The sequence below is a fragment of the Hippoglossus hippoglossus genome, chromosome 19, assembly GCF_009819705.1.
Source record: "Hippoglossus hippoglossus isolate fHipHip1 chromosome 19, fHipHip1.pri, whole genome shotgun sequence".
NCBI classification, from domain to species: Eukaryota; Metazoa; Chordata; class Actinopteri; order Pleuronectiformes; family Pleuronectidae; genus Hippoglossus; species Hippoglossus hippoglossus.
Genome location: NC_047169.1, coordinates 6769012 through 6780281, shown reverse-complemented (window position 1 = coordinate 6780281; position 11270 = coordinate 6769012). Strand labels below are relative to the sequence as shown.

The 11270-nt window shown below is 41.4% G+C and overlaps 1 protein-coding gene across 2 annotated transcripts; it reads right to left on the bottom strand.

Moving 5' to 3' along the window:
• Nucleotides 1–430: 430 nt before the first annotated feature.
• LOC117752372 (serine/threonine-protein kinase tousled-like 2) lies at nt 431–11082 on the bottom strand. 2 transcript variants are annotated; one of them, XM_034569583.1, is made up of 21 exons: nt 10492–11042; nt 9130–9224; nt 7763–7834; nt 7104–7176; nt 6898–6935; nt 6586–6678; nt 5723–5830; nt 5159–5251; nt 4590–4700; nt 4327–4463; nt 4084–4236; nt 3652–3718; nt 3459–3556; nt 3260–3341; nt 2967–3058; nt 2770–2859; nt 2359–2528; nt 2042–2180; nt 1840–1951; nt 1645–1752; nt 431–1485 (listed from the first exon to the last, which is right to left on the bottom strand). In XM_034569583.1, exons 2-21 carry the CDS (start codon nt 9220–9222, stop codon nt 1336–1338), a joined length of 2079 nt encoding a protein of 692 aa, XP_034425474.1. In that variant the 5' UTR covers nt 9223–9224; nt 10492–11042; the 3' UTR covers nt 431–1335. The 2 variants fall into 2 exon arrangements, with proteins under 2 accessions (XP_034425474.1, XP_034425475.1); XM_034569584.1 differs by lacking the exon at nt 6586–6678 and having other exon boundaries at nt 10492–11082.
• Between the last annotated feature and the right edge of the window lie 188 nt (nt 11083–11270).

The following is an 11270-nucleotide window of genomic DNA, read 5'->3' as shown; positions in this document are numbered from 1 at the left end:
TATTAAAATCAGGGTTTCTGCAGGTTTCAACAATATTGAAGACTTTTTAAGACTGAAATTAATTAACTTTAAGACCCAAGTTAATAACGACAGATGCGACGGAATATCTCAGTCCCAGAATTTTTTTTACCCTCCCTCATTTATGACTTGGACGGAGACAGGTATTTCTAGTCTTTCTCAGAGCCGAGCGTACTGAGATAAATATTCGTTCTAAATGACAGCTTTGTAGTTTAATACTAATACTATGCCAATACCTGTATTGTTGAGAAAGACAGATGCAGAGATTACAAACTATGCATGCCACCAAATTTAAAACACAATTTATTTTAAGATCCTGCAGAAACCCTGTAACACATCTGTACCCATTTGAGTATTTTTTGTTAATTAACAATAAATCTTCATGTTTCTAAAGTGAATCAAAACACCAGAGTAAACCAAACGTTTTTAATGGTTTTATAATCATTTCTGTTGAATCGAACCTCTCATCACAACACTCACTCATAGTCAGCCCCCCCCTCCCCCCCTTTAAGTTTAACAAAAACATTAGAAGGGGTAAATTTCATGGAAAAATATTGACTTAATCAAAATAATAAGCCGACTTCCAGTTATCCAGTATAATCTCTTTAAAATAGCTCAACACCAGTTACTCTTCTCAGAATCATCCCTCTTCTCTATAAATTCATTCATGAATCTCTAATGTTGCCGCGACATCATCCCTTAAACTTTGGTCATCAGTCACTTCCTCATCGCTTGTCGAAGCCCTTCCTAAAAAAAGTGCCAGGTTCAAACCTAAAAGGAAACATCTTTGAAACCAACCTCTAGTTCGGAAAAATAGTTTCCACGTATAGTTTTCAAATAGTTTAGACGATGAATGTCAAGCAGGATGGGATGAGCTTTCATTAACGCTTCTTCTAAACCTTCCAGAGTACAGGCAGGTGATCTTCCACACATTGCGTATTTCTCAGCCTGTCAGTTGTGCAATTTTTTGGGTGCTTTTACTATTTCTCTTGTTAGAAAGACCCTAGAAATGAGCTAAAGTTTTTGTTAGTGCATGCATATGGGCAAATCTTTGGGTTCTATTGAGCCCACAGCCAGAGACTGGCCATTCATTTTTTTTTTTTACCACTTGGACGATGGTGGTGGGCACATTTACTGCTACATAACCACATCATCCATCATTTTGGTTCCATTCACACTTTCAGGATCTTCCCGTTCCATCATGCTCTCTGCTCTCTCGCCATCAAGAGAGCGAAGGAGGAGCTTCATCAAGTGTGTGATGCCGCTGCGTAGCTTTTGTCCTCACTGGGGTTTTACTCCAGTTTCTTTCAGCTCGCGTCAGTCGGATGTGGAGGGAAGAGGAGGAGCCAGAGGTGCGCTGCTGCCCAGGGCTTTTCGAATGTGGGGCATTAGAAAGGGGTCACTGGCCAACTGCAGCACGTCCACGCGATCCTCCTTGTGATAAGCCAGGCAACGTCGGATAAAAGCCTATGAAGGCAAACAGGGGAATTAATAACATTTTCACACCACTTAGATAATAAACTTTACATTTATACCCAGCTCATTATGATCTCTCCCGATAATTTCAGGGGAATATCTGGAGTTCAGAACATGTCTAAAGCAGGAGAAGAGAAATGGATACTGCACCTTTGCTTCTGTGGTGACCACAGGTTTGGGAGGAAACTGCACCTCGGTGGCTTTAAGAATGGTGTTTTCTTGAAGAATATCCTGTTGCGACTGGTTATGACCAAACGGCTGGAAAAGTCAACAGGGAGATGGTTAACAGACCGTTAATAAACTTCAGACAACAAAACACCTGTTACAGATGCACGTTCTAGTTACCTTGCGTCCATATAAGCTCTGGTAAAAGATGACCCCAAGTGACCACACATCCACCTTGTTGGATATTTTGGGGGGCTCCTTGCCAACCACAAAACATTCAGGAGGGAGGTACCTGTAAACCACACAATCACCACATGATCAATCACACATCCTCTGGTTGCTTGGTCACAACTAGGTTACCGAGAAATGTGTGTCACTGTACCAGTAGGTCCCTGCTCCTTGTGAGGTCAGCTCCATGCCATCTGCCGAGCTGTAGCTGTCGTCATCCATGATCTTAGACAGGCCGAAGTCGGTGATCTTAATCTCTCCGCATGCTGTGCCGTTAACCAACAGGATGTTTCCTGAAGACAAGATGTTTATACTTGTTTAAAATTAAAATATGCATCACATCATGTACATTTTCTTGACAGAGGAGGAATCTGTTCAGCACTGAAACTCCACAGAGATCAATTCTGTTATTTATTAGTATCTGACGGCCGGAGATTTCAAAACAACAAGCTAACAACTCCAGGACTGTACCAGGCTTGAGGTCATAGTGGATGATGGGTGGCCGGATCTGGTTGAGGTACTTGAGAGCGTTGACGATCTGCATGACGATCGAGCGGCCCTCCTTCTCCGTCATCAGCTTATTCTGCTTCAAGTAGAAATCCAGATCGTTGCCTTCACAGTACTCCAGGACTGTGCAGAACCTGCCAGAGACACAACAGATGGATCGTTTGGGAAGATTTTCAATATCAAGCACCCACTTACATACACACACATCCAGAGATGTTTAAACGTGATATTTGAAACATATGTATATCAAAAAAGTATTTTCACTTATTTATAATAAGGGTACCATAAAGATAATGTAAAAGGATAAACCCAAATCCAGGCTTACATATTTCAATAGCTAACCTAATACATGTCTTTTTGGATCAAAGTGCTTACGAGTCTGTGTCGAGTGAGAAATAGTCATAGAGTTTGACTATTCTCGGGTGGTCGAGTTCTTTGTGGATTCTGTACTCTCGACAGGCGTGTCTGAAAAGATGATTCAGCGTTAACACTGATTGACTTTTTAAATACATCATAAATAAAGTATAAGCTGCAAAGCATATTTTTAAACAAAATATTTCCAACACACTCACTTGTGGTAGTTTTCCTTCTTCTCCTCCCTCCAGTTCTTGTTGAGTTGATGGATTTTAATGGCCACATACCGTTGCTCTGTCAAATCAAATGCCTGAAAAAGGAAATTTAAATATCAACACAAGCAAGTTGGAGAAGCCGACGATAAGAGGACAGTTACACTCAGATGTGCAGAGTATCTGTTTAATAGACAAGGCAATGTTGAGATAACGACACCACAGGGACACAAGATGTTCCCCTGCTAAACTAAAACCAGTGCTTGTAAAGAAGAAGCCAAATAATGGCACATTCTTACCTTGAAAACTTCACTAAAGCCGCCTCTTCCAAGTAAATATAACAGCAGATATCTGTCATTCAGCGTCGGGTGGTCTTTAAACCTAAAAGTTAAGACAAGGTGCTTCATTACTTCACTTTTCTTTTTAAGATCAAGTTGAAAAAGGCATGATAACGAACATGTGAGGGGGGGCAGGTTCAACAGAGATAATAATACACACTGTGAATTGTCCTCATTGTGGATTCTCTTCAGCTCCCGAATGTGCAGGTTTCTAACTCGCTCCAAATGCTCCAGCTCGGACTGGATCTCTGCCTCTTCCTGCACACAAACACACAGGGTGGTCACATACCTCATCCTGTGGTAGACAGGAATCCCAACAGAACAAAAAGCTGACATAAGAATAAAGCCGGTACCTTTTTTAGATGACCAATTCGGAGTTTGAAAATCTCTTCTTGCTCATGATATTCTGCCAGGGACAACCTGTGTGGGATACAGTAGCAAATAGACAGTAAGATTAAAAATACAGACAGCTACTATTAGAGGTTGTGTTAATGTGAGAATATAAGAAAATAAAGCCAGAAGTGTCAAAATCATTAATATTCTCAGAATTAAACAATAAAAACAACTGTTTGAACTGGCAAAATTAAACAAACACCTGGACAATAATTGTCTATTAATAATTCAGGATTTATTGTCAGTTTATTGCCCAAAGACAAGTACATGATAGCAGAGGCATCCTCTGCCTACACCAGTCAGCCAGGACTGAAGTGCTGCCTCCTGGACATGAAGAACATTGAAGTGTTATCTTTGGGCAGATCCGTGTGAGCTATTGTTTGTGATCTTACGTTTCATTCTCTTGGCCGTTGCTCCTGCTCTTTCTTCTGTTCTGTTCCAGGCTGGGTGGAGGCGTCTGGGCCATGGAAGGCGGTTTCCTCTTCCCCAGCAGCTTCCTCTGCCTCTCCATCTCCTCACGCTGCGAGTTGATCTTCTCTTGTTGCCTAGAATACAAAAGTACAATCAAGTGTGAACGTTCTTGTTTACAGAACGGACAAAATGCAAACATGTTATGTCGTATTTGAGCTGCTGACTTGATGAGGTTCTGGAAGGCGAATCCATCGGTCCACTGTTCAGTGAAGGAGGCTCCGTGGCGTACGGTAGTGAAGTGACCCAGACGCAGACGGTCCTGCATGCTCTTGTCCCTGCAAGCCATCTTCTCCTGCTTTGACTGCACAAAACCATGAATGAATAAAACACATTCTGAATCAACTCAATGTAAAGAACTGAACACTGCTTTAAAATCCCCAATCCCCCAGCAGCTTCAGACACATACAGTCCTTGTGTACACACCCACCTTCTCAACCAGCAGCTTCTTGCTCATGGTCACACACTTGTTGAGCCGCTCTTTGTAGCGCTCCAGCATCTTCTGCTGCTCATCGACCTGCCGCCTCAAGTCACAGTTCGCCTGCCAAAACGTACATCGTCACATCTCATTCTTATCACATACGGATTCAAGGCCTTTTTGCATTTAAACTGACAAGATGCAGCAATTATCAGTGTGTTTGCTTTGCTGACATTTAGACAAAATGTCATTTAAACAACAACGGCATTTGAAAGTTAGCAAGCACATCATTCATGACAAGCTGCAACCATGCCAGTGCAGCTTAATTGATGATGTTATTGTGACAAGAAGAATGTTTGTCAAGACTGTGAGGTGATTTTAAGGACATTTAAAAATAGGTGTGTGTATGATTGTTATTGTTAGTGAAGTATAATAATAATTTGTTGTAGATAGGGTTCTCGGGAATTAAATAATAATTAGATAACTAGTTTCCATTGTCAACTACTCTGATGCACTTTTAACTGATCCAAATGTTTGAAAACTGATTTTTAAGACGGATTTGAAATATTTTCTCTTCTCACCCTCAGCAGGTCATCTATCCTTTCCTCCTTCTGCTCCAGATCAGAGTGTTTGTTCCTCTCCAGTGCTGCCAGTTTCAGCAGCGTCAGATCTGACTGGGGAAGGAGGACAGAGACAAAAACAAGTCAACACATCGTTCACTGAGATTATGCAAACGCCCTTTTGGCCAGTGAGCAGAAACAAACACTTTAACTTTATCAAAATCAGACAGGGCCGTCTTGGATATAAGACATGAATTCAAAATGTTGACCTTTAATCAGGCCAATTAAAGTAATTTGCAAAGACAGCTGGATGTGTGTTGAAAGTGTTTGACCTTCAATTCTAGCATCCACATCTTGTCCAACTAGTGTGATTTAATAAATGTCTGGACAAGGTGTGAAGTTGCATCATCACTGCAAGTTTTGTCAAACTCAACTAAAAAGGTGTGAGGTGTTATTTTTCAGATTGGAAATACTAAATCACCCCTTAATTAATGATCGAAGCAAAACCAAGCTGAAAACGATGACGGAAAACCTGAGAAGGTAGTTTTAAAAGTTAGTGGAGATCCAGGTCAGTCAGACAGTTACCTGTGTGGCTTTGTGTGTGCAGGAGTGTGTGGGAGCCGTCTTGACAGAGCTGCAGGATGAAGAGTCTGTGTGGGCCGAGCCTGTGGAGGAAGGACTGCCATGCTGAAACTAATGGGAAAAGAGAAAGGTAGAAAAGACACAGACTAAAATATAACTATTATATAACCCAGACAGCATGGGGGATTATAAAGTCACTGAAGAGATAAAGAAGAAAAGGTGCAAATACTGATGCAGTTAAGAGAGAGAACTGAAATATTAGATGGACTATCGTAAACGTCCATTCCAAGAAACACATCATTCCTTTGCTGAGTCAAAACTGAAAGTATTTTACAATATGTGCTGTTAATGAAACATACTGCATACAGTTAATTTCCAGTAAACTTGCAGGACAATCTGTGCTTATCAGTCAATGTATGTTGATGCAGGAAGAGATTTGAAATGACATGAATGAAATAAATATGCCTTGACATCTTTCAGAAAGAAAATTCACTCTTTCCCCAGAGAAATCTCTGAAAAAAAATACTCCACATAAAACCGATTACTTAAACTAACCAAAGAATCTGATCTGCAAGCTAAACCGTGCTCATTCTGATTAACCAAAAATTATTATGATCCCCACGATCAGCAATAGCAAATCTTTCTTTTTGGGAAAATAAAACATAACCAAACCAGGCCAGAACCCATTTCAAATTTTTTGTCTGAAATCTCGCCCGATGGGCTCCAGTCAGATACCCACACTCCAATGCGAAGAAAAAATTTACATCGACCCACATAACCAGCAGATGAATTGACAATGGCTTAAGATTAAAACCCTGGTGGGCCCAAAGCAAGAGAGAGCTATGGAGATGGAAACTGGTGCTCACCAGAGGATTAGACAGAGAGTGCTGTGGAGAGGAGCGCACCAGCATGGGGATGCCCCGGGCAGGACTGTTGCCAGAGCCACTGCTACCAGCAAACTGGCCACAGGGCAGTGAACAGTGTGGAAACAAGACGGAGAGAAAGAAAGACAGAGTTGTTATTTAGAGAGAGTTTAATGAGGAGCCACACTGGCACAGTGGGAACATGAGGGTGAGACATCACACCAAAAGCCAGAGAGTGATTTGAAACTGTGCACGACACGGTGGATAGAGTACAAAAGGACTGAGGCATATGATGTCAACTTAGTTTGTACTCACCTCAAAATAATCACTTATTTTGTGTCCTCTTCCTTTTCCTTCAAAAAAAAAAACATGCCAGGTATGAGAGGTGAGAAAATGGAATAATTAGATATTTACATGTATATTTAGCAGAGCAGAGGAATGGCAAACCACAACAGACCTAATCTAAATGTGCAACCCTGAACACTGAGATGTTTCTGCCTCGGTAGATAGATCAAACTTACCCTGGCTATTGCTGTCATAGATGTCTCCTTTTCTCTTCCTGCTTCTCTGGTCATTGGTCTTCTTCTCTGGTGTCTGACATGAGAGGAAAAGCAGCACGCGTTATAATTTAATTTTACCTCCATAAATGTTTTCCATGAATCACATTAAGATAACGGTATATGAAATATTACATCTTGAAATTATGTGGACATAATTGCACTTTTAACACAAATGTCAAACCATTTTTAATAAGATTGATAGCAGCTTCTATTTTGTATTCAGTATTTAATGAACCATGATGCACCTACTGACAAATTTTTCCATTCACAAGGTGACATGTTTGTTAATGGCTATTTGCCGTCACCACACAGCAAAGTGGTCATGAGCTCAAAACTGAGTCATGAATCTTTCAGTGAGGAGTCTGCATGTTTGTCCCCTTCAGAAACCGTCCTTTTCACACATTCAAATTCATATATTCTTGTTTAAAGAATAATTTTCCAGTTTATTTGCACTTCATATTATTACCATGCTCTATATGTGCACGATACAAAACATATCACCGTTTCTACAAATCACAACCAATAGGAATACCACTGACAGGCAGGAAGTGTGCACATAGTGAAAAAGACCTGAATATGAAGAGCAAAGTCATTTTGAATGACTCTTTCCTATAACCCACCTCCAGTTCCTTATCACTCAGTGATCCCGCGCTGCACAGAGACTGGTTGGATGATTCGCTGTTGGCTGAACTCTGGGGGAAAAAGACAGAACAGACACACGAGAACTGATGGATTAATCAGGTACTACTTTTACTAGCAGATGCTTGAGAGTAAATCTGGAAAGAGACCTACTTGAAAGAAATAGTTTAGCTTTGTGGCAGATTGAAAAACGTTACTTCATGACATACACAATCACATGAGACGAAGAGGAATCAGACTCATAGGTGCAGGAGGCTAATGCTTTTACGGCCTGTCGGCTTTCTGTTTCTGTCAAGGTCACACATAGACATACACTATATATAATCATTGCACTGTCTCGAATGGTACTTTAATACATCATTCACTGTATTGCAACATACACACAGCGTTAAATCATTCACTCTCTAATACCACAGCGGGCAGGCCTGACAATTCATCTCTGAGCTCACTGCAGGTCATGAATGATAGTGATTGCTTTCTCAGGGGCTGCCATTTTCTCAAATGGGCCCCCACACACAGTAATACCCAGTTCAACAGCAGGGTTGCAGTGCAGTGCTCAGCCAGTGCAGTGCTCAGCCAGCGCTGTGAGCTTCAGCTGCGGTGCCATTTCAGTGTCGCTCAACAAAGCAGCTGGCCAGCTCCCGTGTCAGCTGAAACAGAGCTCTTCTTGTCTAGGTTTTAGTTCAGGAAGACAGGATCGTTCCACAGAGGGAAACTCCTGACGACAGAGCACCAGTAATTGAAATAGAAGATTTTGAAGCCTTTTTAAACTGGAGAACTACCATGAGAGAACCGACCGACTGTACACATTTGCATTCACTCACAAACAACAGTGGAGTTGTGTGTCGTTTGCCTGTAGGAAAGCTCCAAGCTGCTGAACATATTTTAGTATGGGTACAACTGAAACTTTTATATCAACATAAAAATAACTTCAACTGAACTCTCATTATATTAATATTTGAAGTGTAACATCTGCACAAACAATCTGTACTTACAGAAGCTGATCTTTTTGAGCAGGAATACAACGATCAAGCTAATAAACAAGAATGGCACACAGTAGAGTGCATTCTTCCTCCAAGGCCCAACAGCCCCATTCAATTAAATCAAGCTGCACCACATTGCACACACTTGTATATGTTAGGCCTATAAATATGCCTGATTTTATTCATTCAAATTTCAGGATTATTTCTTGAGAAATTCAAAGAAATGTCACCAAAAAAACTGAATTCCTGGATCTGCTTCAAAAGTTAAAGGGTTTATCCTGGGGCAATAAAATAAGTTCAGTAGTTTTTGTATAATCCTGCAGACAAACAAACAGACAAACAGACAAACAAATAAACAGACAAACCTTGGCCACACCAACTCCAGTGAAGCGGGCCTCAAGCAGTTCCTGCTTGCGTGGGTCCAGGCTTATAGCCTGACTGTGAAGTCCTTCCATCATGCCTAGAAAGAGAGACACAAACACTGGATGAGCTCATGTGGACAAGCTGGATTAGGTTACTGCCACACAAGGGAAGACTGTGCAGGTAAGGAGTTTTTCATTCGGCATATAGGACAAGATGTTGAATATCCCCTGTATCGCTTAATTCATTTAAAAAAAACACAATCTGATTCATTCAAAGAAAGCTAACAGGAATGTGGTTTTAAAAATACTTCATAGGAAAGATTCCCCAGCCCCCTCTTGAAATAACAAAAAGTTGACAGGAAATATTGACAACAAACTGAATAGTGTAGCTTAGGTTAACAGAAGTAGTTTAATGGTTAATTTAACAAATTGGACCAGCAGTACAAAATAAGGGAAGATACTAAACCCTGAAAAAGCAGATTCTGTCTAATTCTGGTGCGTATATAGATAATTAAAGTCTAGTCCATTAAGTTAAGTGACTATAAATGTACATATTAAACTCTTCCATGTTCATAAGCTGGAGAATAAGGAGATCCACTGACTTTAGACATAACTGGTTCCCACTATCATCATCGTTACATATTTAAACTTAATTGAACTTACAAGCATTTAGGTGTCAAGTGTCAAAAGTAATGTGTTTTAAATTCTCCTCTGGTTTTAAATGGTTGTCAGATCATTAAATGTCAGTGCACGACTTCCTTTAACCAACCAGTTCCCCTCAGGGCATCGATCAATTATTGACTGATTCATCTGATGGCAAACGACTCACAGCCATGACAGTTACTTAAAAACTACAATCTTAATGAACATCATCTTTTTGCCTCGGTTGTGTTAAGTCATATGGATATTTTCTATATGAACCTGTCAACTTTATCAAAAACAATGGTGGTCAGGAAACGATCCCTCACTAGAAAGGTGATTTAGCTTCATTTTAACTGAAGTGACAAACCCCAGATTTATTTGAGTTAATAGATGTTTCCCCTGAAGTGAGTTGATCGCAGCTGACGGAACAAAAAGCGATTTTTTTAATATGACTATTGACTGAAGCGATGTGAACATATGCCAAACTTAGCTAACCTTAATTAGCTAGTTAACATTAGCAAACGTCAACATACTAATAAAATCATAGAAGACGAACCCACGCTGAGTTGAGTTGTCATTAATCGATTAAAAGTTGAAGTTTGAGTTGTTGTTAGCGGCCAATGTGTTGTAAGGTTAGTAAGTAACCGCACAGTAGGTTACCCCAAGCAGCTAGCTATGTAGCAAAGAAGCTAGCGTTAGCATTAGCCGCAGTGGAAGTCTCACCTGGAGGAGCTTCGGCAGATTTCACCGTCACTCGCGGTCCTAGAGACGCTGATGTCCGGACACCCAGTGACAACAAACCCCCTTAACGGCCCCCGGCTCCACACGCGTCAAATAGACTTGTCAAGTTTTCCATCTGCAGTTGTTTCTAAAGCAAGGAAAGACATCTGTTAGCTTAGCCGAATGCTAGCTACGCAGGGCGGCGCGGCGGGTGTCATCCGGACAGGAGGCCCTGATCCTCGGGGTTTCCTCGGGCGCCGCGGTGCTCCTGTGAGGAGCGGACCGGGAGCTGCCGACTCTCTGAAGCCGCTCTGACGGATGTTGTCACATCTCTGCCTCCCTCGGTCCCTCTGGTGTCATTAGGCTCGCACCGGGAGGACGAGCGCAGCCCCCTCGTTACAGTTCATCACTTAATGGTTAATAAATGATAATATCCCCCTGCAGCAAGGCCACGGGGCTCCAGAGATTTAAGTGATGCTTCCCCGTGCGCCACTTAAACCAGATAATGTAAACCAGTCACCCCAGATCACAGAGGAGCGGCTGGGTCATCACTCAGGGGCCCCGGGGTTCTAGGGGCCCCTGAGAGCCCCAGATGTGCAAGAGAACAGAGTGGGGTTTTGGGGGTTTTGACACATTTCAAATGTTTGGAAATTTACAACATAAAGTAGAATAAGTTTGGTCCCGTGTTGTAATAATAGAAATAATCATGATAATTTTGTGGCCCTTTTTGCAGGGCCACACGATTTGGTAGTAAGTAGTGTAAGATGATCTATCTATCTATC

Excerpts from the sequence above, each read along its gene's own strand:
- LOC117752372 (XM_034569583.1), bottom strand. The coding sequence starts at position 9,222 with ATGATGGAAGGACTTCACAGTCAGGCTATAAGCCTGGACCCACGCAAG. Across the intron at positions 3,719-4,083 it reads AACGGCCAAGAGAATGAAAC|GTTGTCCCTGGCAGAATATC; the intron begins GTAAGATCACAA and ends TATCCCACACAG. Across the intron at positions 1,952-2,041 it reads CAAGGAGCAGGGACCTACTG|GTACCTCCCTCCTGAATGTT; the intron begins GTACAGTGACAC and ends TGTGGTTTACAG.